This window comes from Liolophura sinensis, chromosome 5 (assembly GCF_032854445.1).
Source record: "Liolophura sinensis isolate JHLJ2023 chromosome 5, CUHK_Ljap_v2, whole genome shotgun sequence".
Classification (NCBI taxonomy): Eukaryota; Metazoa; Mollusca; class Polyplacophora; order Chitonida; family Chitonidae; genus Liolophura; species Liolophura sinensis.
Genome location: NC_088299.1, coordinates 5,473,675 through 5,496,861, shown reverse-complemented (window position 1 = coordinate 5,496,861; position 23,187 = coordinate 5,473,675). Strand labels below are relative to the sequence as shown.

Sequence of the window (23,187 nt, the reverse complement as noted above, 5' to 3'; positions counted from 1 at the left end):
CCAGGCACTGACAGTTCCACCAAAGACGCCGTGCTCTGTGGCTGACTCCAGTGTATTGATCTTGGGATAAAGACACCATAGACAAGTGACAATCTTTTCTGATACTTTCTCAGACAAGCTCTCTTCGGATTCATTCCATCATTTTAATGATGATATATGATGGAAAGTAAAATTGGATGGCAGTAAAATCTACCTTTTTTGGTCCATCTATTGAGAAATGACTGCCATAAACTGTTAATTATTGACCAGGGGCTGCTGAAGAGGATTGTCTTTTTTGTGTTTGATGGTGTCTTTCGATGTTTATTATGCATTGCGGGCATTACAAACGCTTTTTGTTACACATGTATTAGCTGATTAATGCAATCAACACGTGGTTTATTTAATCGTAGGATACCACCGAAATTACACATCAAAAGAATCTCCATGGTCGTGAATTTCCCCCACCATAATACTGGTCGCTGTCGTACAAGCGAAATATTGTTGAGTACGGCATAAAACACCAATCAAGTAAATAAATCAAAAGAATTTCTTACTAAATTGTGTCAAATGTAAGTTTGGATGTTCTATTTTGATAAAACGATGACGCTAAATCACAATTTGTAGTAAAACTCCAATCTTGGCAATGAAACCTATGCAATCATCAATGTCATTGTCATCATCAAAGCAAACATCATTATCAAGCGAACATACAACTAGGATTATCTAAAAACAATCCTTCATCTTCTCACCAACAATATGTTTGATGTTGGAAAAATAAATACGATCTGTGAATCTTGCAAAAGTTGTCCTGATCGCAAAGATGTACTCATTTAACGCCGTTCTGAAAAGGTAGTGATCATTAAAAGCTAGCAAAGTTCATGGGAACATTCAAGCTGTGTTACGGCCATGTGCTAAAACCCCAATGATCAACAAAAGTAAGGACAGAGCATTGGGACGTGGATATGTGGTGTTACCTATATATACATGCATCATACCAGAAAGGGGCTTCCGTGGCCGAGTGGTTAGGCTCTCACCAATGCAGCCGCAGTGAGCTCATGTTGTCTTCCTTTCAGGCCGTACTTGGGAAGTTCTGCAGCAACCTGCGAATGGTTGTGGGTTTATTTTGGGCTTTGCCCGGTTTCCTTCCACCATAATGCTGACCGCCAACGAATAATGTGAAATATTCCTGGGTATGGCGTAAAACACAAATCAAACAAATAAATAAATAAATAAATACGAGAACTATTCGCTGTAAACAGAACTATTCATCTTTTGCATACGGGATATGAACACAATGATAAATGGTCACTGCGAAAATTTACCTCCCCAACAAGAGCTGATATTAGAAAAGTTCTTTCTATTTTGACCGTTCGTGTTATACCAACAATCAATTTTATTCACGGCCTCGGGTGAATAAAAACAATCCTATTATAGCAGTGGTAAAAGGGGCACATTGTCAGACGAATATTGATTGCACTTCACTGATTTTTATCATGAGACACTTTTCCATTAACTATATCGATAAGCATTCTATTTTTTGGAACTGATATCTAAAAATATATACTAGAATTTTTTTCATTGAAATTCAGAAATCTTTCACATATCGGAAATCGCCGTGTTCAGGACGAATCACGCTGACCGATAGGGCGTATACAAGTATGCGTTGAGTTTAGTGCTTTCTAAGGACAGAAATGCCGACTGTTCAGAGAAATTTTAGTGAATAGGAAAGGAAACTAGACACGTTAAATTCCATCGTGTATTCGCGCTTTAGGCACTTACATTATACTGAATGACATGAAGAGTGTTTCCTGAAATACATCGGACATTTTCCCCCGGGCATATGATTTCAGTTTATTTGCTAATTACGCTTTGAGTATATGTATTTAAGCCTGGAACTTTACGTCGTATACTTAATAATTTTTCAGCCATATGACAATGAGGAGTCATAAGGTGTGTGTAAATATACTGTGTCTTCTTGCGGCAGAGCGAGTCTGTGCCGGCAAAGTTCTACGGGCTACTGAAGTATCATCCCAAATACACCAGGCTTGTCACCTCATCCAGTCACATTATACTGACACCAATCCTGAGCCCTGGCTCTAACTTCTCGGTGTTGAGCGCCAAGCAAGGTATTATTTTTAAAGTCTTTGGCACGACCCAACCCGCTTGGATCCCAGATGGACAATTCCCATCTCCTGTGCTTAATTCAGGTGGTAACATCACTAAAGCATAATGAAACCTTTTGATTTCAAAATTAAATGAAAACGGCCGGACTGAAGATAACCGCCCTCCCATTTTTGTTTATAGGTATATCTCTAGAGTAGTGTTCATATGATTTTTGGCAACGCCATGTCATTGGAACGGGTATGGAAATAATCCTTTAACTGCTTGTCACCTAAAACCTCTAAATACCAAAAAAACAAACAAAAAAACAAAAGCAAACAAACCAAAATCCGTGATCGTGGTTAAATATCCTTTGATCACGCGACCAGTATAAACCAATCCATATTATCCTTCATTCCGTGTAATGTCAAACCCCTATATTATATTGGCGTCATCCGAGTTCTGATCATACGAACGCCAGGTGTACATGTGTTGTCAATTTGGGAAAATTTAGCTCCCGATTGATTTTAATGTAAAGTTATTGGTGGTGTGTTAGAATCACTTATCGCGCGACTGTACACGTTGTTCAGTAGTCTTGTAATCACCTGTAACCAAATGAGAGGCAAAAATGGGAAAGTCAGACCTCCGCCACAGGCAAGTACTCTCCGGCTCTAAAGTCGTGTCTCGCGGCCTTGACTTCCTGTGTACAAACCAATTTTGGTAGCATTTATAGCCCCTACACAGATTTCCGGTATATCCCCAAAATAGTACAGATCGTGAAAAGCCATCATGACGTCGCCTTTAAAGGCATCCGTTCAGACGAGCAGCAGTCACACTATATAGCATGGTCTATCAGCAAATTTTAGAACGAATGAGAACTCGGGACAGAATAGTACACGCTTTTATCGCGTTCAGGTTATACCGTAGGCATACATACATGTATATGTATTTTGACAAGAAAGAGTGTACCCGAGGCACCAAACTGAATTTTGGTTATTTATGATAGTTTCATGAGTAATGGTCTTTTTAATATTTCTGTATATATTTCACTTTATTGTAACGTACTTTTGATCATTTGTTGTTGTTTTTTTTTTCTTCACAAATACATCCACGGTTGTGTGCTAAATCGATCATTGCCACAGAATGTTGATAACACGGGAATACACAGACAGATTGGAGGAGTTTATGCATATTATGTGGCATTGCGTTCTGGTTTTTGAATCGAGTGTTGTGTAGTAGTTATGGGTACTTGCCTTTCAATCGCTGTGCCACACGAGGAGAGAGTTCAAAGCCGATCTTCGGGACCTTGTTGACAAAAAAGGGAGCGACGACCCTCGTATCGGAGTTTTCGCAGCGTGCAAACGTTCGTTGATCATCGCTGGTCTTCCAGCAGTACGTCAAACTGTAGTCGACCACTCATTATCACCACGATCCATTATCCACGAGCAGTGGAGAGTTACATACTCTCTTTTTTTTTACTTATTGGGAAGAATTCCTGCATGTTTTATAAATCGATAATCATTCTTAGGTTTACTTAATTATTTTATTTTGGAGGCCTCCTTGAAATAGTGGTTATGGTGGATATGACCCCTTCCCTCTTGGGGGCCTCCATGGCCGAGGTGGTTAGGGTGCCAGCGTGGAGCAATGACCCAGAAGGATCACCAATTCGGTTGCTGTCGAGTTCAAGTTCAACTCATGCTGGCTTCCTCTCTCCGGCCGTACGTGGGAAGGTCTGTTAGTGCATGGCCGTGGATTTCCCCCGGCCTCTGCACAATCCCCCCCCCCCATCATGATGCTGGCCGCCGTCGTATAATTGAAATACCCTTGAGTACTGCACAAGGGTATCTTGTGGGTGTAAAACTATAGTAAACTTTTCAAGTAAATGAAGAAAAGCCTAAAGAGTAAAACGATTGACTTTGATGCAAAAATAGGGTATTCTTGACGTGGACCAATGTACACGCGACACTTAAAACAGGTTCACAAGGTGGTAGTGGAAAATGCAAAAGGCTTAAGTCTCGATCCTATATTTAGATGATATAACGTCTATGTGTCACATATATCAAGCCCAACTTGTCTCGTTCTTGTCTACGTGCTCTAAGAGACCCACTCTGCGCTTCCGACCCGTTACTTGAGCTGGAATTGCTGGAGTAATTAATTATAGGTGTCTATACTCACACGCGCACCTAACTCACTTTGGAACCGGGGCTTCAGACGTAATAAAGAAAAGTAATACACAGTAATAAAAGTAATAAAGAAAAGTAATACACAGCAATAAAAAGACATAACAATTTGAGTAGCGACAAGTTGTTGGTTCTAAACACTAACACATTATATTTGTGGGTCGGTAACTGAAGCACAACCTTAAGAATTGGTCAATCGACACGACGTCGATGCTGGACACTATAGTTGGCCAGGTGTTTTGTTAAAATGGCACAATTTGACGTTAACTTCGAGGGTCGTTAGTTAAAGCACATATATCTTCGGGTGTCCTAGTTTTGATGCCGTGTACTGGAAACCACTTGGAACTGTGCCTCCGCGAGATTGTGTGGGGCTAGTTGTCTATAGATACTCTAATCAGCCAACTATCCTTCGCAAAAGCAAACGTTTGCATGCATCAAACAGCACAACATATACAGTTTCCTGTACATTGACTGAGATAAAATAAGAATGTATGGATAGTGCTTTTTCGTCATGAAATGTCAGACTCCTGCGCCATTGTAGGTCTCAATTGTCTATACCGAGTAGTTTCGTTTAGCCCTGTGGATGAATTTGTGTTATTGTAGATGTGTAAATGGCGAATCTTCAAAGGGCGTTGTTCATCTTGTTTCTGAACTGGGACCTCCAGCTGTTTTCTTTTGTTGTGTTTTCTTTTCCTGTATCACGGTTTTCTGTGTGCTAGACATATCCAACTTATGCAAACACGTTAGAAGGCCCAAAGTATCATTTAAAGAGCACATGATGTAGATCCCCAAGCATGATGGCCTTGTATTAAAAGGTTAGAGGTCAAAAAATAAGCTACGTTAGATAGGATGTGATGTGATCTGTGCAAACAACTAGAAAGCTATTTTATTTCATCTTTGTTTTTTTTTTCATTATTTTCTTTGACAGGAATGATATTTTGCTCTGAAAACATAAAATTTCACCATAAAGGAGACGTCACCTCCACGTAAATTTCAAAGTTGGAGATGCCTTGGTTTCTTCATTACTATCAATGAACCCACGCACGAACTATAAGTCTGAAAGAGAATATAATGTCATGTTGTTGAATAACATTGAAAAGCGTTCCGACAAGGGTGCATTTGAAACTTTGAAAATGTTAATTTATAACTAGGCGATTTTTATTCTCTTCAACGTACGTATGTTGTACGGAGAGATCAAGACAGTCATCCTGGAATTACCGTATGAATGTCAGCATGCCAACCACCTGGAAACACCTATACGTGTATTTATGGTATTTTTGCATTTAACGGTTCAACAGCAGAAAAAATCTTTATCTTCTGTAGATTGGAGTCATGTAAGATGATTATTTAGAAATACAATGTCAGTCTAACGAGAGTAGAATTGTGGAAGAGGCGAAAATGCAGCTCTACAGCGGCCAGTTGTTTTCCAAACCGAAGTGCCATTCAACTTGTATTGATTTTCTATGAGTACGACCTACTGCAGTAGCACACTGGCTAGAGCGTCTATCTCGTATTCCAGGGTTCAGTCCCTAATCGGGCTTTACGTAAATCTTTAACATGGTAATCGTGGTAATCGCGCTTATTTTAAGAGAAACGGGCTAAATTCTGGCTGGCTTGGTGTCAATTTAATGAGACTAGCATGACTTTCGAAATAGCGGCACTATATATATGTCGACACTGAGCCCGTCCTACTTCAAGGAGACAGCGTCGTGATACGGCTGATATAATACTGAAAACGTTCAAGGAAACAAGCAAAAAATCCCAGGGTACAAAAACAAACTATCTGCCCCTTCTTTGATGAGGGAAAAGAACGAGTGTTTCTGTTTGACTGCTACATTGGTACATTGAGTCGGTCCAGGTGTTCTCACTTTTGAGCTCTTCTGTTTTCTACTCAGCTCTTCCCTTCACTTTTAAATTCTTCCCACAGCTTTTAAGCTCTTCCATTAACAGGCTCTTCAATTCTTCTGCGCTTTTCCCTTACCACAAGTGCAAAATGCTTTTAACTACTGACAACGTTTTGTTCCAGTTCCTGCAACAGTTCATCTAACGTCCTTTATGTAGCACATTACCGATTTGGTGTATTCTTACGTAAAGCTAAGAGCGAAACCTGTGCAGTGGGTTTTGGTTATAATCCCAGAACTCTCGACTATTCATTACTGATTGAGAAACCAGCAGCCAGAAATTGTTTGGGAGCTTCTCGACACAGCTAAGAATTTACTTAGCAAGTGTGGGCTCCTATTATTATTTTTTTTATTTTCACCCTTATATATTTTGACATATACAATGGTGACCAGTATGTTATGGGTAAAGGAAACCTTAGAAGTGCTCAGAATAAACCACATACATTTGTCAAGTTCACTGAGGAACTTTTCTACGTCAGACATATGCCATATTGATGGAAGACAAGTGGTCAGCAGGGAATTTCATGCATAATAACATGACAGAACACCGTCGACCAAAGCCTTCGTCAGTTCCACTACATATAAGGGTAACAGGGGGCCTCTGTGGCCGAGAGGGTTACCACGCCAGCACGGCGCAATAACTCAGAAGCCTCCCACCAATGCGTTTGCTGTGAGTTCAAGTCCAACTCACACTGGCTTCCTCTCAGGCCGTACGTGGGAAGGTCTGCCAGCAAGGTTGTGTGTTTCCCCGAGCTCTACCCGGTTTCCTCCCGCCATAATGCTGGCCACCGTTGTATAAGTGGAATATTATTGAGTTCGGAGTAAAACAACAATAAAATAAATAAATAAATAAATAAATAAATAAATAAATAAATACAAAGGCTACAACTCATGGGGGTTTTCTCTGTTTGTCGAGTTGTTTGAATTCCTCATTAATAACATCAGTGTGAAATGACAGAATATTTGACATAATAATTGCTTCACATTTGTGTCTTATTGTGCTTAACCGGGGTCGAGTGGATGTATATTCCTGTGGCTGAATTAGCACATCAGTTGCAATCAAAGGGGTACTGAGATACATTTTTGATTATCGACAACTTACATACTAGAATGGTACACGACTTGAATGCTGATTTCACTCATTCGCCTAGACCATTCCTTGCGTCTTTCCAACATCATTAAAAACTGCTCACTGCATCTTCGCTAGTTTCGTACTTTATATAATCTCTGAGTTCTTTGGTGGTATATGATAGAAGTAATTTTGGGAACTGGCTTTGGGACTATTCACCTGAAACGTCTAATTAGGTGTGGGCTGGTAAATGAATGTCTGTTTCGACTGTTTCTCATTGACACCATGCTCCAATAACAAAGGAAGGATAGGAATCCTAAAAAAGCTTTGAACCCACAAGCAAGTACTTTTCACAAAGGGTAAGTGGCTACATTGCATTCAAAGACAAACAAAACACTAACGTGAAGTCTATAACAGACACCTTTAAACACTGTTCTGAAATAGTAAAACTGAGTAAAATGTGTTCGAAATATTGCATTCTGCAATAGCCATAATGGCGGTTTTGATCATTTTGAAATAAGTGATGCATGTATAGAAAGATAACATATGAATATATTCTCCAATTAGACCTTGAAATGTGCTACTTCAAGCGAAACATATGGATTTGACCTCACCGATACAAACTCCCAACGGCATTTCACTGGATGGGAAAATATCTGACAAAAATTAATAAATCTAGCTACTAATTAGTATTTTTGTACCCGTGTGGTACCTCATCAGACAAGTATGTCTTGTCTCCGTTTTCTTGGCCTTTAATGTAAATTCTAGTGATGGATACATGAAGACATCAATCTGCCATTGAAGTCACCGTTCTGGTGATGACTCTGTCTCCTGGGTGTCGATGAAAGGTGTTGAACGCCGTACAACGGCATAGTGGTGATCAGACAATATAAGCCCCACTTCTAGATGTAGCCGAGAGACTATCAGATGGACACGTTACAAAAATGCATTTTGTTCTTGTCAAAGACGTACAGTATTCTTTCCAAAGGTGTGATTGATGACCGTTGGACCGAAAACACCTCACCCAGTCACAATATTCCAGTCATGTTTCCTTGATCTAACGCCTTCAAGTGAGGCGCCAACACGCGCCATTTTTTAGTTATTGTATATCAAGGGGGGAAATAATAGGTCAAAAGACACTTTTAGGTATAGAAACGTGTCTATGCTCATGGGGTATGCAAAAAATATCAAAATAAGCACATTTATCGCACAAATTCGTACAGGGATAAGCAGTACTCATACATTCCATGATCCCCTTTTTGCTATTTTGCCCCTCTTTTCTACTTCATACCAAAGAATTTTTTGGATTTAAACAGAAATGTGAAAACAGAGACGGCCCGTAACAAAAAAAAATTCGACCTTTTATCTCAGCTTGAGCAAAGTCAACTTACATGTAAGTATGAGAAGTGGAAAGTAGATTCATCAAGGCCAGTTGTCAAATTTAGTGAAGCCAAAGTCAAATTTTGAAACGAGGTTTTAATGTTTGTATTTACATCCTTAGGTCTGTGATGACATGATAAAAGGTATGTCAGAGCAAATCCGTCATATATTAAACGCCTTGTTTCCACTTGAGTCAAAATTCTGTTCAAAATCGAATACAACAGTTTCACGTTGCCGTACTTACTTAATTTGGGCCATTAGTCGAATACAAGCTGTTTAAGTGTGTATTTTCTAATTATTGTACAAAAACAAGTACATATGTGCAGCTGGTTTGTCATTGGTACATAAAGCATGTGTAAACATTTCTGTTTATTGTCCATTTTCGCTATACTTTTGTACAAATGTGTATATCTTGAGAACTGTTTAAAACACCAATCAAATATACTGGCCAGATCTAATGCACATAAGTATAATTGGCGAAAGACCAAAACTCGGTTGCACAAAAGAGGTTATGTATGGAAAGCCGTCTCAGTAATTAGTCTCTCTGGATATCTATGAAAATCTTTTGCGCTTATGTAATACATTTTTATTTGCACATATGTGAAAAAATATTTGTACACATGTAAAAAAATATTTGCACACATGTGCAAAAGTATTCCCGCACATGTACAAAAAGATTCCCACACATGTACAAGTACAAATGAATTTCTCATTTGCATAAAATGATGTCACATAGGAACAATAAGCGTTTATTTTATACATACAAAAGAATTGCAGTTTTCTGGACATATGCATAAGTAGATGCAGAATAGATGCAGTAAGGGATACCATGGGCACCCAGGGTGTCGTAGCAATCTCCAACGTGTGTAGCAATAAGTGCCTTTAAGTCTTTTGGAAATAATACAAATGGATTTGTTTTCTGAAGTGATCAAAAGTGGGAGATGTCATGAATGTGGATTACGCTAATACTCTGCCCCATTGCACCCTTATTATATAGGCTTAAAATCTTGCATACGTAAACCCTACGGTTTATTGCCATCTTACATGGATATCAAGGGTCGGCTTGACATGTGTAGGCTTATAAAATCTTCTAGGCCATTTCGCCATCATTAAAGGTCAATCCTAGGGGCATCAATCGATATGAGAATCTTGGCGCACATCGCGTTTTAATAAGTAAACCATATATATATATATATATATATATATATATATATATATATATATATATATATATAGTATATATATATATATATATATATAATATATATATATATATATATATATATATATATATATATATATATATATATATATATATATATATATATATATATGGTTTACTTATTAAAACGCGATGTGCGCCAATAACATATAACGAAGTGAGACAAACGAAACTTCCAACACCATACTGAAATGGGGGGTGGGGGAGGGGGGGGGGCCAGGGACATCCCGTGTGTCCTAGCAACTGAAGGACACACTTACACGGCCAACAATATCTAAAGGGAATGAATGTAGCCGTGGTAGACCACCGTCCTTGGTGGAAGATACTGACGAACTTTTTCCTATGCATGTGAGAAGACTGCCATTTTGGAGTCATATTGAAACGGTTCTGTGCGAAAGCCATCGAGGCTAATTGTCACCATGTCTTCTACAAACAGTATGAGTACACGTTTCTGTAAATTTCCTCTCTAAGGCTAGCATAAAACCGACCAGTCTGGATGGTTAGTTGATTGATCGGTTCAACTCAGTGATGTGCACCACAAATAATACAAGGTCGTGAATGAAACAAAAAATGCTAAATAAAAAGACAGCAAGATAACTACGTACACGCAGCAAAAAAGAAATATAACAGGCCGTAAATATACAGGCAAAGTGTGCATAGATACACAACTAAAAGAACCAAAAGGTTCAAGTTTATGCAATCACTCAATCAATCACGCCAGATATAAGCCGGCGACACGCAGTTAAAAAGACTTAGCTTTAAAATATTATCACCACGTTAATCAGAGTAAAAATGTTATTCTTGTATTAGCACGTTTATAACAATGTAATAAAAAAATGCCAAACATCTATCACATACCAAAATCCATTACTATGACTGACAAACCTGGTGTCTCTAGCGTGGTTCCAGAAAGGCGGCACAGATGTTTACGTTGGTACCAATCAGCCATAAGGTGACAGGTTGAAACCAAAGATAAACAAGAAGCAGACATAGAAACTAATACCGGAAAAACGTTTGCTTGACTGCAGTTGCGCTCATTTGGAAGGCTATATTCTACGATGTGTTTAGGCAGCTGTTAGACAAAGCGTTCAGAGTCATGTGCGCTTTTAAATTATCTAAAAAAGCAAATGTGCACGGTGTAGTTTTGTACTCATGTGTTTGTAGCCCACGTTGTAAGCAAGATGTGTATCACAGGTACACAATTCGGTAAACATTAAACATGTACGTACATAAAGATGATGTACAGAAAGCGAAGTTCAGATTAAAATTCCTGTGCTAATTTGTTACAGTTCTCGTGTGCCTATGATACACACCTTGGATATTTTTTTCTTCACAATTGCTTTTGGAGAGTACAAATAGTACCTGCTAGTTTTTCTTGGTTAGAAGAAAAGACAACGCTAGAGAAAATTAGTATGTTCATCGATAAAGTATTCCACAAAAAAGTTAAAACACATATACCATTATATTTTTGTGATGTTGCATAATGGAGATATTGGAGATCAAAAAGAGAAAATTGCGTACATTGAGAAATTCGAAATTTTCTCAGTCGAAACCGCTAGGTTTTGCTGACTTCACGTGAACACGTTTTTGAACCATACCAGTGTGAGGCGTGAATCACGCATCATGATGTTTCCAGTTTCTCTAACATGTCATATCCCATGGTCTCGTAAACATTCCAAATTAAAAGTAAATTTATACAGTTACAATGCAAAAAATGACGGCAGCCCGATGTATATGTTCCCACCTGTTTTCCCAAATAACTAAGATTGTATTATTTGTTGTCTTTTCTTTGTAAGGGCAATGTGTATTATTCTAGCTCTTCTAACAATGACTCGACGCATTTATCCTATGCAGAATTTTTTTTTTATTATTTAACTGTTGCATGTTTAACGCCGCACTGACAAATTTTCACTTAGACGATGGCGGTCATTTTTTTATGGGGGAGTGGAAGTGGGGGAGATTAGGGAGGGAGTGGGGTGCCCGATTTGAATCACAAACCTTTGTTAAATTACTGACAGGCTTTCGTATATGTGGGGTTCAGATACCCACGCCATATTGTTGGAAGACAAGTGGCATTCGACGAAAGTCAGGCTGCGCAAACGGTCACACGAGCACCTTTTAGCAATACAGGTACAGGTACATAGGACAATAAAGGTGCAAACAACACAGGTAAAGGTGCAAGTGAAAGTATACGCACGTGTGCAAATAGGCAAAGGTACAAGTGAAAATACATGTACAGGTGCAAATGACAACACATGTTAAGGTGCAAACGACAACACAGGTAAAGGTGCAAGTGAAAGTACAGGTACAGGTGCAAGTTACATCATGGGCATAGGTGCAAGTGAAAATACAGGTACAGGTGCAAATAAAAACACAGGCAAAGGTGCAAGTAAAAATACAGGTACAGGTACAGGTGCAAATGGCAACACTGGCAAAGGTGTAAGTGACAAGGGAGGGAGTGGGGTTTTTTTGAATCACAGACCTATGTCAAGTTACTGTCAGGCTTTCATATATGCGGCATTCAGATACTCACGCCGTATTGTTGGAAGACGAGTGGCATTCGACGAAAGTCAGCCTGTGCAAAGGGTCACACGAGCACGGTATGGCAATACAGGTACAGGTACAAAGGACAATAGAGGTACAGGTACAAGTAACAATACAGCTACAGGTCCAAATGACAATAAAGGTACAGCTACAGATACAAACAACAAGTAAAAGTAAAAACACAGGTACAAGTGCAAAATGACAACACAGACAGAGGTGCAAGTGAAAATACGGGTACAAAAAACCAATACAGTTACCGGTGCAAATGGCAATAAAGGTACAGCTACAGGTACAAATAACAATGCAGTTACAGGTGTAGATGTCATTACAGGCACTGGTACAAATACCAATACAGGCACAGGTCCAAGTGACAATACATGTACAGGTCAAAGTGACAATACATGTACAGCTACATACAGCAATACAGGTACATGTACAGAGGACAAAATAGCTACAAATGGCTATAGGATAGGAACAGATGCAAATGACTGCAGAACTACCGGTGTAAGTGGCATTACAGCTACAAATGCAAGGCAATAAAGTTGCATATACATGTGTGACAATATACATACAAGTGCAATTGACAATTCAGGTCCAGGCGAAAGTCATGTGCAAGTGACAATACAGCTACAGGTCCACATGAAATTATAACCGATGCAAGTGACAACCCAGGTAGAGGTACAAGTGACAACAGAGACACAGGTACCTGTAAAAAAAAACAGATATTTATTTATTTATATATTTGATTGGTGTTTTACGTCGTCTTCATTTCATGAGCAAAATGTGTTTTAATATTGTTAATAGTCACAGTTAGCACACATTTTATTCCTCAAAACATTCCTTGGTTGAAAATGTTGAGTTTGGAGGCTGTTTTTGGAAGAAGTAAAAAATACAGCACCACACTGCATCACGTGCAGTCTTACACGCCGAACTTACGCATGGAAAGCATGCAGTGTGTGACTATAAAACCGCAACTTCGGGCCGGAAATCGGCGTCTTTCAAGTGGTGTTTTCAAGCTGATTCAACATGCCACGTCTTGACACGGTCACAAGAAATATTGCCATTGGAAGACTTCAAGCTGGAGAGGCCCAATCGTCCATTTCTAGGCGTCTACACGTCAGCCAGAGCACGATTTCACGGCTTGCTGCCCGCTACAACAATACTGGGACAACAAATGACCGTCGGCGTTCAGGTCGACCACGTGTACTACAGCAGCCCAAGATCGCTACATAAGGGTCCTCCATTTGCGTGACCGTTGTGCTACAGCTGAAAGCACAGCAGCCAGCATACCAGGACTGAGGAGGATATCAGGTCAGGCAGTGCGGAACAGGCTGAGGGAAGATGGACTGAGAGCCAGGAGGCCCTATGTTGGGATCGTGCTGCGTCCTCACCATCGCGCCAATCGCCTCCGATGGTGTAACAACGTGACTGCATGGAATCTACGCAACTGGCGACGCATTTCGTTCAGTGACGAGTCCAGATTCCTATTGCAGAGGCGTGATGGTACAAACCGGGTTTACAGACGTGCTCACGAACGTTATGCCCCTAACTGCGTACGCCAAGTGGACAGATTTGGTGGAGGGAGTGTGATGATGTGGGCAGCAATATCGTATACTGGTCGTACAAATCTTGTCCACGTTCAGGGAAATCTTACGACCGTACGCTACCGAGACACCATCCTGCAGCCACACCTCTTACCTGTCATTGACGTTCAGCGGGAGTTGTTCCAGCAGGACAACGCCAGACTGCACACGGCACGTGTCACAAGGGACTTCCTCGCCGAAAACAATGTAAATGTGCTACCCTGGCCGTCCCGTTCCCCGGATCTTAACCCAGTTGAGCATCTGTGGGATGAACTTGATCGACGTCTACGCCAACGTCAACCTCAACCCCAAACGCTTCAAGAGCAAGTTGCATGTTTGCAGGAGGAGTGGCAGAACATTCCCCAGGCCTCTATCCAGCGTCTCATCCAGTCCATGACAAGGCGTGTCAGAACTGTTATTCGTGCCCGTGGTGGTCACAACAGATACTGACATTCCACTCAAGTGGGAGACTCATTGTGAGTGTCTTACCTCAAGTTGATGGCCTTGTTGTCTAGATATGGACCCTTCCTTAATCTGTGTAAAAAATATTTGCAGGATAGCAATTCTTATTTAGTTATGCATAATTAAAAAGACTGCATCACCTCCGCAAAAAAACGGGTTATGCGTTTCTTTTTTGGATAGTATATTTCACTTTTATCTTGGCGGCCAGCATTATGATTGGACGAAATCGGGCACAGCCCGGGGGAAACCCACGACAATCCACAGGTTGCTGACAGAAATTTCCACGTGAGCCGGAGAGGAAGCCATCATGAGCTGGACTTGAACTCACAGCGACTACATTGGTGAGAGGCTCCTTGGTCATTACGCTGCGCTAGCGCGCTAACCAACTGAGCCACGGAGGCCCCAGGAGTATATACATTGGCTATGTTATTCACTCACCAGTGCTGCCGATACAAACATATGGCATATCGTTAAGAAGCTGACAATGTTATGGGGACATTAGAAGTGACCACAAGCGGCTTGATATGGGGCAAATGAATGGGGGTTTCCTGGTTTGTAAAAAGGGAAGCAAATCTTGCATCTTATAAAACAGCAGTGTCTAGTAACAGTGATTCAATAACACATGCCACCATAAATTGTACTCCGGTAGGTAGAGGGCACTGCTTTGTATGAGTTACAAGAGAGAATATCTCAGCCAATGAAACATCGGACAGTTTAGCAATGGAGGTAGTCAGTACTAGACCCTATGTTGTTGAAACAGGGGAGGTAACAAATGTCGGGGTACTGGGCTAGTTTATGTATTGCGAAATCTCGCTTCTCAGCATGATTTTTTGTTTAAAATGATAGGACCCACACGTAATTATGAGTCTATCTGATAATATGCAAACCTCGCTCTACACCTAGATTTCGGTTTACATTGATTTCACGACAGAAGTCTGTCCTTCTGTCAGTTGGACAGTTTTCAGCCAAGCCAACAACTATCCTATCATTTAATATGAGCCATTCATTGACTTGTATATTTATTTAATCAGTGTTTTACGCCGTACTCAAAAATACTTCACTTATACGATGGCGGCCAGCATTTTGTTGGGAGAAAACCGGGCAGAGCCAAGAAGAAAACCCACGACCACCCGAAGGTTGCTAGAAGACCTTCCCACGTCAGGCCAAGGGGAAGCTAAGTTGAGTTGAACTCACAGAGACTGCATTGGTGGGAGGCATTTGAGTCATTGCGCCGTTCTGGAGTGCCAACCTCCTCGGCAAGTGGACATGACTTCATTGCGAATTTGCCATTGCTCCTATCTCTCCTACCGCAGATAACACAAGCAATTGTGATAATATAACTTAAGCTTATTTGGGGGTTTTGCATGATCTTTTGAGGTTGTTTGTAAGATCACCTGGAGAATGCCGCAACTATCATGGCCATTGCGAATTTGCTAACGCTCAAGTCTCCAATAAATTCGATATTACTGTCGAAATGTAACATGAGCTGTAACAGGTATCTCATGAGCTGTAACAGATATGTCATGCACTTTACTAATAATAAGCAACAGCTCAGTTGTACACACCTTCGGGCGGGCGACTCTTGATGTCAAGCTCATACAAACTATGACGACGTGGGTCTACATCTCGTTGCTGTTGTATTAAATGGTAATACTTGAGTTGGCTACATATTCTGTGCGATGTGTAGTGCGACGTGCGACGGGGGACGTGCGTTGTTATAACGCGATGAATGGTCAAGGCAGTGCGCTGGTTATCTCTTGCTTTTTCGCCGTCCAGTGCGATTTGAATTGAAAACTTCCAAAAAAAATTTTCGGTCTGTTGAACAAGATTGTTTTTTGAGGCAAAAAAGAAAATAAAACAAAAAAACAGCATTTCTTGCCTTCTCGTTACCAGCTGGTTTAAGTTAACACTGGAACACTCCACTGTCTTAAGTAATGTGCCAGGACTACTGGCACGGACTACTTTCAAAACTAGACTTAACGTGCATCTGCGCCCTGGCGGATTAATTCTGACGGCTCACTATAAACGCAGATATCGACGCAATGATGTCATCAAGCCACTCTGCGCGACAACACCGGCATTGTCACATGCAGATCCGACTGACCTACGTATCTTTAATGCGTGATCTTTACATTAACCATCACAAGGAAGGCGATCGTACACAGCTATTAAGACAACAGTGTTTAACAGTCTTGTAAGGCATGTAATTAGGCCCTTAATTGGCTGGCCTTTTACCCCAGAAGAAGCGAGAGGAGCGGAAAAATAAATTATCTGGCGCTTAGGTCTCTTTTACACTTATCAATCGCTCACTCAAATATAGACATGCACGTAATGAAAAGCTCGTATGCAGGTTCATATGAACGTAATTCTTGCCGGGTTGTGTTATTTTACGCATGTGAGATAGCAACGACATCAGCGTGATAGTTTGCAAACGGTCACAAATCCGGTTACCGGTGAAATTCTGCTTCTTGTCAATATATCGAAGAGATTTTATGTGCATGTTAATTAAACAGTAGCAAACCATTGCACCATGGCGTAAGCACAATAAGGTAAAAGAATAATAATACATCTAGCAAAACAGTAGACCCAGCTGATCTATGTTAACTAAAATGCTGTGTTGTCATCACATGCTAATAAAATGGCCCAGTCGCTTATTTTTTTATTTAGGTTAATGGCGCTTGTGTTTAAGTCGAAAAGAAACACACGGTACGGGTTCAATCTCTGGCCGCTTCGGGACCGGTTGATCCAGGATCAATCCTTGATCGAGTCACACCTAAGACTTTAAAAGTTGTAACTGCCTCGCTTGGCGTTCAGCATGAAGGGGATAGTACAACGACTGGTTGACCCGTATCAGTATAATGGCTCGGGCGGGGTGCCTTACTTGCCTTCAGTAAGTCGTCTCAGTGAAGCAGGACGAAATAAAAGAGCGGTGGAAATCCGTCCTGCAACAAGGAGGCACATTACGCGTACATGCACCCTAATGATTCCTTCGTCGTCATATGACTGAAAAATTGTTGAGTACGACGTTAAACCCCAAGCACTCACTCACTCATTCAATCTCTGGCCTTTGACAGGGAATTTCTACATATTCCAGCTCTCACTGTTCGGGGGTGGCTTTGATGACAATAAACGGTCGACGACGCTTGTACGGCCATTTGGCGTCCTTACATACCTACCACCAGTATGGCGTGCATAGCTGTGGGTCACACCTAGGAAAGTTCGTTAGTAATTTGCCATTGGTTTCGGGTTTTTGCCTGGCACTACCTACATCCAATAATCTGATCTCTATTATGGTATAAATGAAAAAAATTTTGAATGTGGCGCTAAATTTCAACGAAATAATAGATAAAATGCCTATTTACTAATTCATTTAATTCAAATTAATGACTGCTTTATTTATTTAATTATTTATTAGACTGGTGTTCAATGTCTTGATCGCAAGAATTTTTCACGTATACGGTGGCAGCAAGGCATGAAGGAAGCCGGAGCAGGCTAATTTAAGTAAACTACCTAGCAATATTCGTCAATGATGCAGTTATTTTCTGACTTTGTACGCTACAGGTAACTGAGGAAGTGGTTGGTTCGAACTTGCGACCGTGCTGGTCAAGGGACTAATGGTCTGAGACGAGAAGAGCTCCTAAGTGCAATGGGCCAGACACTCTTCACGAAGAGGTTTTGCAAGTCATAGGGGTCAAACAAATCGTTTGAATGGTGTTTGACGAAAAATCCCTATGTGCTAATTTCAGGCTAGTGTTAATGTTCACAGTGGTACCACATCTTTCTAATCCCGCTTAAAATACAGAAACATTTAATTTCATCTCAAACTTTCAAACTGAGAACAGTAACAGAAACATTAACGTGTCGCTCACGTTGTAATAGTTTTTCTTTGAAGCATTTCTTTCCAAACTTTATTCAAAGTTTCTCAAGCTATTGTCCTTTTGACATAATGTAAACTTTCTGCAATTTTTATTTGTATTAACATTACAGTGGTAACCCGGCCCATCTGTCAGTCTGAGGGGTTTTCATGTATGTCATTGCTAAACAGTTCTAACATAATCACCCATAGCACCATGTCGTAAGCAGAACTAGTTAAAAAATATTTCTGACAGCGGTACAGGAGACATGACTGGTATAGATTTACTCAAAATGCTGTGTTGTCATAACATATTAAATAAAGATAACATGAAAGCCGATTACGTATTACTTTCCAGTTTAACATTATGTTACACGCGTGCACTTCTTCGACGTTAGTACATGTACATGTGTATTGACGATGATAAGTAAATATTGCCATCCTGAGGTTAGAGTTAAAAGGCTATTATTAAAGAAGCACTACTTTTAATTTCTTCTCTTTACACTAGTATAGGGCCAGTTTAATGGAAGCCATTTAAGGACGTCATCGTTTTTTTCGCCCTATCGTAGTCTCGAGCTTTATGGCATTAACCGCCTCCATAGACGTTTCCTTTCCAGTGAGTCTCCTGCCAGATGTGGCCACTTTAAGAGTGAAACTAAGTTGAACTTTGCAATGGAAACCATAAAAACTCAATCAATTCTTCAGTTCACTAAAACAAGGGGGAAAAGACATAATTAGAAAAAAGAAAATAATAATAATATTAAAACAAAACAGAAGAGATCATTATAAAATGAAAATCCATCGGTAAATGACTCCAATCAAAGTAAAACCCATCAATATTCAGGATTATTGATGACCGTCCCACGTGATGTATCTGCGAAAACATTTTAAATTTTAATCAGCTTACGCTCGCGTTTTCTTTTAAAAAATCTGATTACACTCCCTTTCTTTGGAGAACCCAGTTAGGTGCGACATTCTTTGTGGAAGTGCTATTTTAACCGGAAAACAGCAACCTCAGAGTTCGTGTTCTTTCATATGTAGCGCTCATCCAAACGGTAAGCCCGTGTCGAAACATGTGCACTTGGTCATTTACTTATTCCGACTGTATGGAACATTTCAAACCTCAATTAAAAACAATGTACATTTTGTTTAGTTTTTTTCAAACAAAACCCGCCGACGGCTACGGTTCTGGCATACTACATAGAGATGAGGCATTCATTCGAACGAAACAAATTCCAACAAATGACATACATTCTCGATTGTGTTCATTTTTATTATCAAAATAAGCATCTGGGTGGGTATCGTACAAAGTCAGTTCATTGGTGAAGCTTTCAAAAGACATCATCACTCATAGCAATAATGTGCGAATGGGTTTACAAACAGGAAATGTTATTTGGTGCAACATCAAAACGAGGAAATAATACAACAAAAAATGCGCATCGCAAATAGATATAGGGCTTAGCACTTTGTCATCGATGATCACAGGTGCGTTATTAATCCCCAAAAAACCTTGACATTATATAACAACAGCAAAATGTGGGAAAACTCAAATTTTACAATAAATACTGATTCACTGTTTAAGATCACAGTTTCGGGTCACACTTACAATATAAAACATGACACAAGCACCTCTCGTTTTTAGCAAACAGAGGATATCGCACAAATTAGGTTGAATGTATGAATATCACATCAATATCACGCCAATAATTTCAATACCATTTCAACAAGTATAGATGAGTAGAGATTTGAGTGTCACAGATAACACAGGTAATATATAGTTAAACTTAATCACATAAAATATGAGCAAAACCGTCACATTCCAAGGTGCTTGAGATAAAATTGACCCTACTGCACCGAACACTTCAACAAAAACTAGGGTATATTCTTTCAAAGCAGATCTCGTTTTATCACACGAGACAATTTATCAGGCCTTTATCACATTTCCTTAACAACCACAGTTCCGTCTTTAAATTACAGCTCCATCTGCAAATCCAATATTCACATGTTACAAATAACATGAATTCCCCACCTGCCTCCCTCCCCAAAAATCCGAAAATTGTGACAAGTTATTTACATAATTAGTTTTGTTACAATAAAATAATTATTCATTGTTAGAGCTTACACACATATTACAACAGAGTCACCTCTATCTCAGGTTTAACGCCTTAGTCTATAGATGGCAATTAACTATAATGGCCATTATGCTTTATGCGAATCCCCGGAGAGCTTAGCAATCATGGTATTGCAACATTAACGATTTCAGTGCAATGCCGTGTGTCCTGGAATACACAGTGAACAAACAAAACCACAGCCATTCTAAACTTCAGACACACATAACTGATGACGTGATTGGCAGTGGTTTGAGGGTGGCCGGAAAGAAATGGCTGGGTGGCAGTGAAAAGGATCACAATGTGAGAATGTAACATACACACAGACAGGAAATGGTTTCAACCGACACCAGTTTATGCGTGATATCTTATCTAAACGCTAATATATTGATGATGTCAAGTTGTTTTGGCACAGTTCAGGAAAAGAAAACAACGCTCAAAGCGAGAAATTAACCAGTACATTTGACATTGTAGACACGAATTTTTCGCAGATATGTTTTGATGATACCAAAGCATTAAGGATCTGTAGAACAACAAAGAATTAATGGATAGAGGGGTTTAGTCCGCCAGACTACTATGCAGATCAGGTTTCATAAGCCCAGAATGATACTGTCATAACAGAAAATCAGTATCTAATTATTGTCATACACAATGAATTACTTGAAGAACGCCATGCTTAAAATTTACATTTAAGAGATTCGATGTGTGTTTTAAAACCCATTGTTTAAAGCCTTTTTGTTAAAATCCATTGGTTATAAAACCCATTGATTAATACTCATTTAATACTGGTGATCATTTCAGTCAAACTGCATCAATATGAATTCATGTATCAGAAATAGAAACAAAAGCAGTAATACGTTCACCACGGATATACAACACTCAAAATAACACATTGAGAAAATATGCAAGACACTGTGAAAATACAGTGTGTGCATAATGTTATTAATATGATCGCAAATAATACAGGTTAATATTAAGTCAGTCTAACACTGGAGTTCATTGGTGTAGCGTGGACCTTTCATCGCGAAGCGTTGTCGTCGTCTTTGAGTGACTTGAAAGTCTCTATCAAATGACATTTGTTTCCGTACAATTGTCTTTCGCTCGACCTCAATTTTAACTTAAAGGCGATAAACAGTCAGTCTTTGGACAAGTTCGGCGTTGTAGGTTCTCTAGTGTTTTCCCCGTCGGTAGGTAACTGTATACTATGATACAGAAACGCCTTATGGTATTTAAACGGGCCAGTATCCACACAACCTATCCACGATTTGATCACTTTCCGGAACTCAGCGTTCCCAATAGCATACAGGAACGGATTAAGAGCGGAATTACAGGCGGTGAGCCACTGGGTAACGGCTAAAGCCCATGCAGGTATGAAAGAGCTGTCAAAAGAGTAAATGATACTACAGACACACAATGGAGCCCAACAAACTGTCAACACAAATACCAGAAGGCCCAGGGAGCAAGCTGCTTTCTTGTCTTGTCTAATCATCAAATCACGAACTAGTTCTTCACCCGTGCTTTGCCGTCGAGTGTACCCTGTGCAAGGTGAAAGACTGTTCCTTGAAATCACGCTGTGGTGTGACGATTTCCGTAGCGCCAGCGGCTGTGCCAACACAGTGACGTCAAATGACACTTTCCTGGACGATGCCAAGCGGGCCAAATGTGACGCCGAAACGCCGGCGTGGAGAATGTCTTGTGCCAACGTATGGCGTCGAGCCATTGGCTTATACTGTTTATACGTGAGGAACCTGTTCTCCTGTCTTCGGAAAAAACCGTGGTCATCTTCGGCGATTGTGTTCTCGGAGTCCGAAGATGACTTTCTCGACATGTGAAAGCAATATTCCGATGTGCTTAAAGAACGCCGGATTTTGGTAGCTTTTCGCCTTCGGATCTTCACAAAAACGCTCACATTCAGAGACACTAGAGCTAGGAGTAATAGAATGAATTCCAGGCTAACAGCCACGGTAGTGAATGTAAAATCTTGTCTGAACGGATGTAAACACAAAGTCTCTCTGGCAAGCTCTTCTCGGGCGTCAGTGTTGGAGTTTGTAGGAATGTCCTGGTTGAGGTTTTTGTGATTTCCTTGTATATGCCAGCTAATGATGGGCAATATATGCACAATGAAGCTTAATGTCCATCCACAGGCAATGGCCCACATTGCTAGGCGCTTGCTGCGACGTACGCGGTAAGAGAATGGATGATGAATGGACCACCATCGATCGAGACTAATGAACAAGATGCTCCACAGCGACATGTAACACAACGAGTACCGAACCACCAAGAAAACATGGCATCCGACAATCCCACTGGGCCACTCTCCTCGCACAGTCTCCAACACGGAAACGGGTTCCGTACACCCGACCAGAAAATCGGCAATGGCCAAATTTGCGATGAAGCTGTTCTTGAAATTACGCAATTTCGTCATCCGAAAGAACATGACGATAACTGTACCGTTACCTGTGACAGTTACCAGAACAAGGAACATTAACGGAATCGCCACTGCCCACGTCCGCAGAACTTCAGGATAGTTGTTTTCCCTGAATTGGTTATCGTCGCCCATGTTTTCCCAGCCTGATTTCCCTACAGTCTCAGCCATGATGACGGGTGGTTTCTCTTTGCTACAGGACGGAGTGCCGGACTTGGCCGTACACTAGAGTTTTACAATCTCATATCGAAGACTCTGTCTCGCCGTCAGATACGTCTAAACTGATTCAACCGCTACCGTGCCTTGTTCTATTATACACGAATCTATGACCGCAAGAAAAATCGATAACAGGGACAGCCAATTGGATGGCTGGATACATAG

General features: G+C 40.4%; 1 protein-coding gene across 1 annotated transcript; it reads right to left on the bottom strand.

Moving 5' to 3' along the window:
- Positions 1-21,516: 21,516 nt before the first annotated feature.
- LOC135465985 (5-hydroxytryptamine receptor 1A-alpha-like) lies at positions 21,517-22,977 on the bottom strand. The gene has a single exon (XM_064743368.1). The coding sequence runs from the start codon at positions 22,975-22,977 to the stop codon at positions 21,517-21,519; it is 1,461 nt and encodes a 486-aa protein (XP_064599438.1).
- Positions 22,978-23,187: the final 210 nt, after the last annotated feature.